This window comes from Triticum dicoccoides, chromosome 3B (assembly GCF_002162155.2).
Source record: "Triticum dicoccoides isolate Atlit2015 ecotype Zavitan chromosome 3B, WEW_v2.0, whole genome shotgun sequence".
NCBI lineage: Eukaryota > Viridiplantae > Streptophyta > Magnoliopsida > Poales > Poaceae > Triticum > Triticum dicoccoides.
In genome coordinates, this window is record NC_041385.1 from 702,503,917 (window position 1) to 702,504,719 (window position 803).

The following is an 803-nucleotide window of genomic DNA, read 5'->3' on the forward strand; positions in this document are numbered from 1 at the left end:
GAGAGAGAGAGAGAGAGAGAGAGATTTTACCTCCGGGATGCTGGGTGGTGGTGACCCAGGAAGACCTGCAGAGAGAAGCATCGTAGCCATCCTTCCTCAGCCTCACCATGAGCCCCTTCTTCAAGCTGCTCCTCTTCCTCCCCTCCCCCATCTCCCTCACATGCTCCATGGCCCTCTCATATATCTCCATCTCCAATGGCGTGCAGCCCCCAAGGACGCCCTGAACGAATGGCACACACATTTTGCAAACAGGATACGTAGAAGGTAAGTAGAGCTACAAAGATAAGATCCAGCATTTTTTCGCGAGAAAAAGATCCAGCATTTGCATCAACAAAAATCTTTTAAAAAAATAGCAGTGTAGATTCGCACACCTCAATGATGTGGCAAGTAGTTTGATGCTGCGTAGGGGCCGACTCCGTTGGTGATGCTGGCTCGGCATCCATCTCAAACATTCTCTCATCTGAGCTGGTGCTCATGATATGTGGCTGTGATCTTTGGATGCAACGCGGATAATAGTGTCAAAGTGTTCTTGAGCTTTGTGGGGATAGAGAGCCTCACCTCACTCATGGCTCTCGTGAGCTACAGAGGCTTTTGCATTTATCTAGTGGGCAATAGGTCTAGTACAACTAGTACTGCTACTGCGAGCCTGTGCGTGTAAATGTGAGCTGGAGCTGGATGACATCTTTTGCGCGGAAATTGAAAGCTTTGAAAGAGGCGAGGGAAAGGATTGGAAATTTATTGGAGATGACATGGTGATGGAGACAGAATTGTGAATTGAACTGATGAGATGTGAGGACGATGGA

The 803-nt window shown here is 48.2% G+C and overlaps 1 protein-coding gene across 1 annotated transcript in view; it reads right to left on the bottom strand.

Moving 5' to 3' along the window:
* LOC119281896 overlaps positions 1 to 593 on the bottom strand; it is a 2,142-nt gene extending 1,549 nt beyond the window's left edge. Inside the window, exons 1-2 of the mRNA XM_037562302.1 lie at positions 372 to 593; positions 31 to 220 (exon numbers count right to left, since the gene is read on the bottom strand). Of these exons, the coding sequence (XP_037418199.1) occupies positions 31 to 220; positions 372 to 476 (295 nt within the window). The 5' untranslated portion in view covers positions 477 to 593. The remainder of the gene's footprint in view (positions 1 to 30; positions 221 to 371) is intronic.
* Positions 594 to 803: the final 210 nt, after the last annotated feature.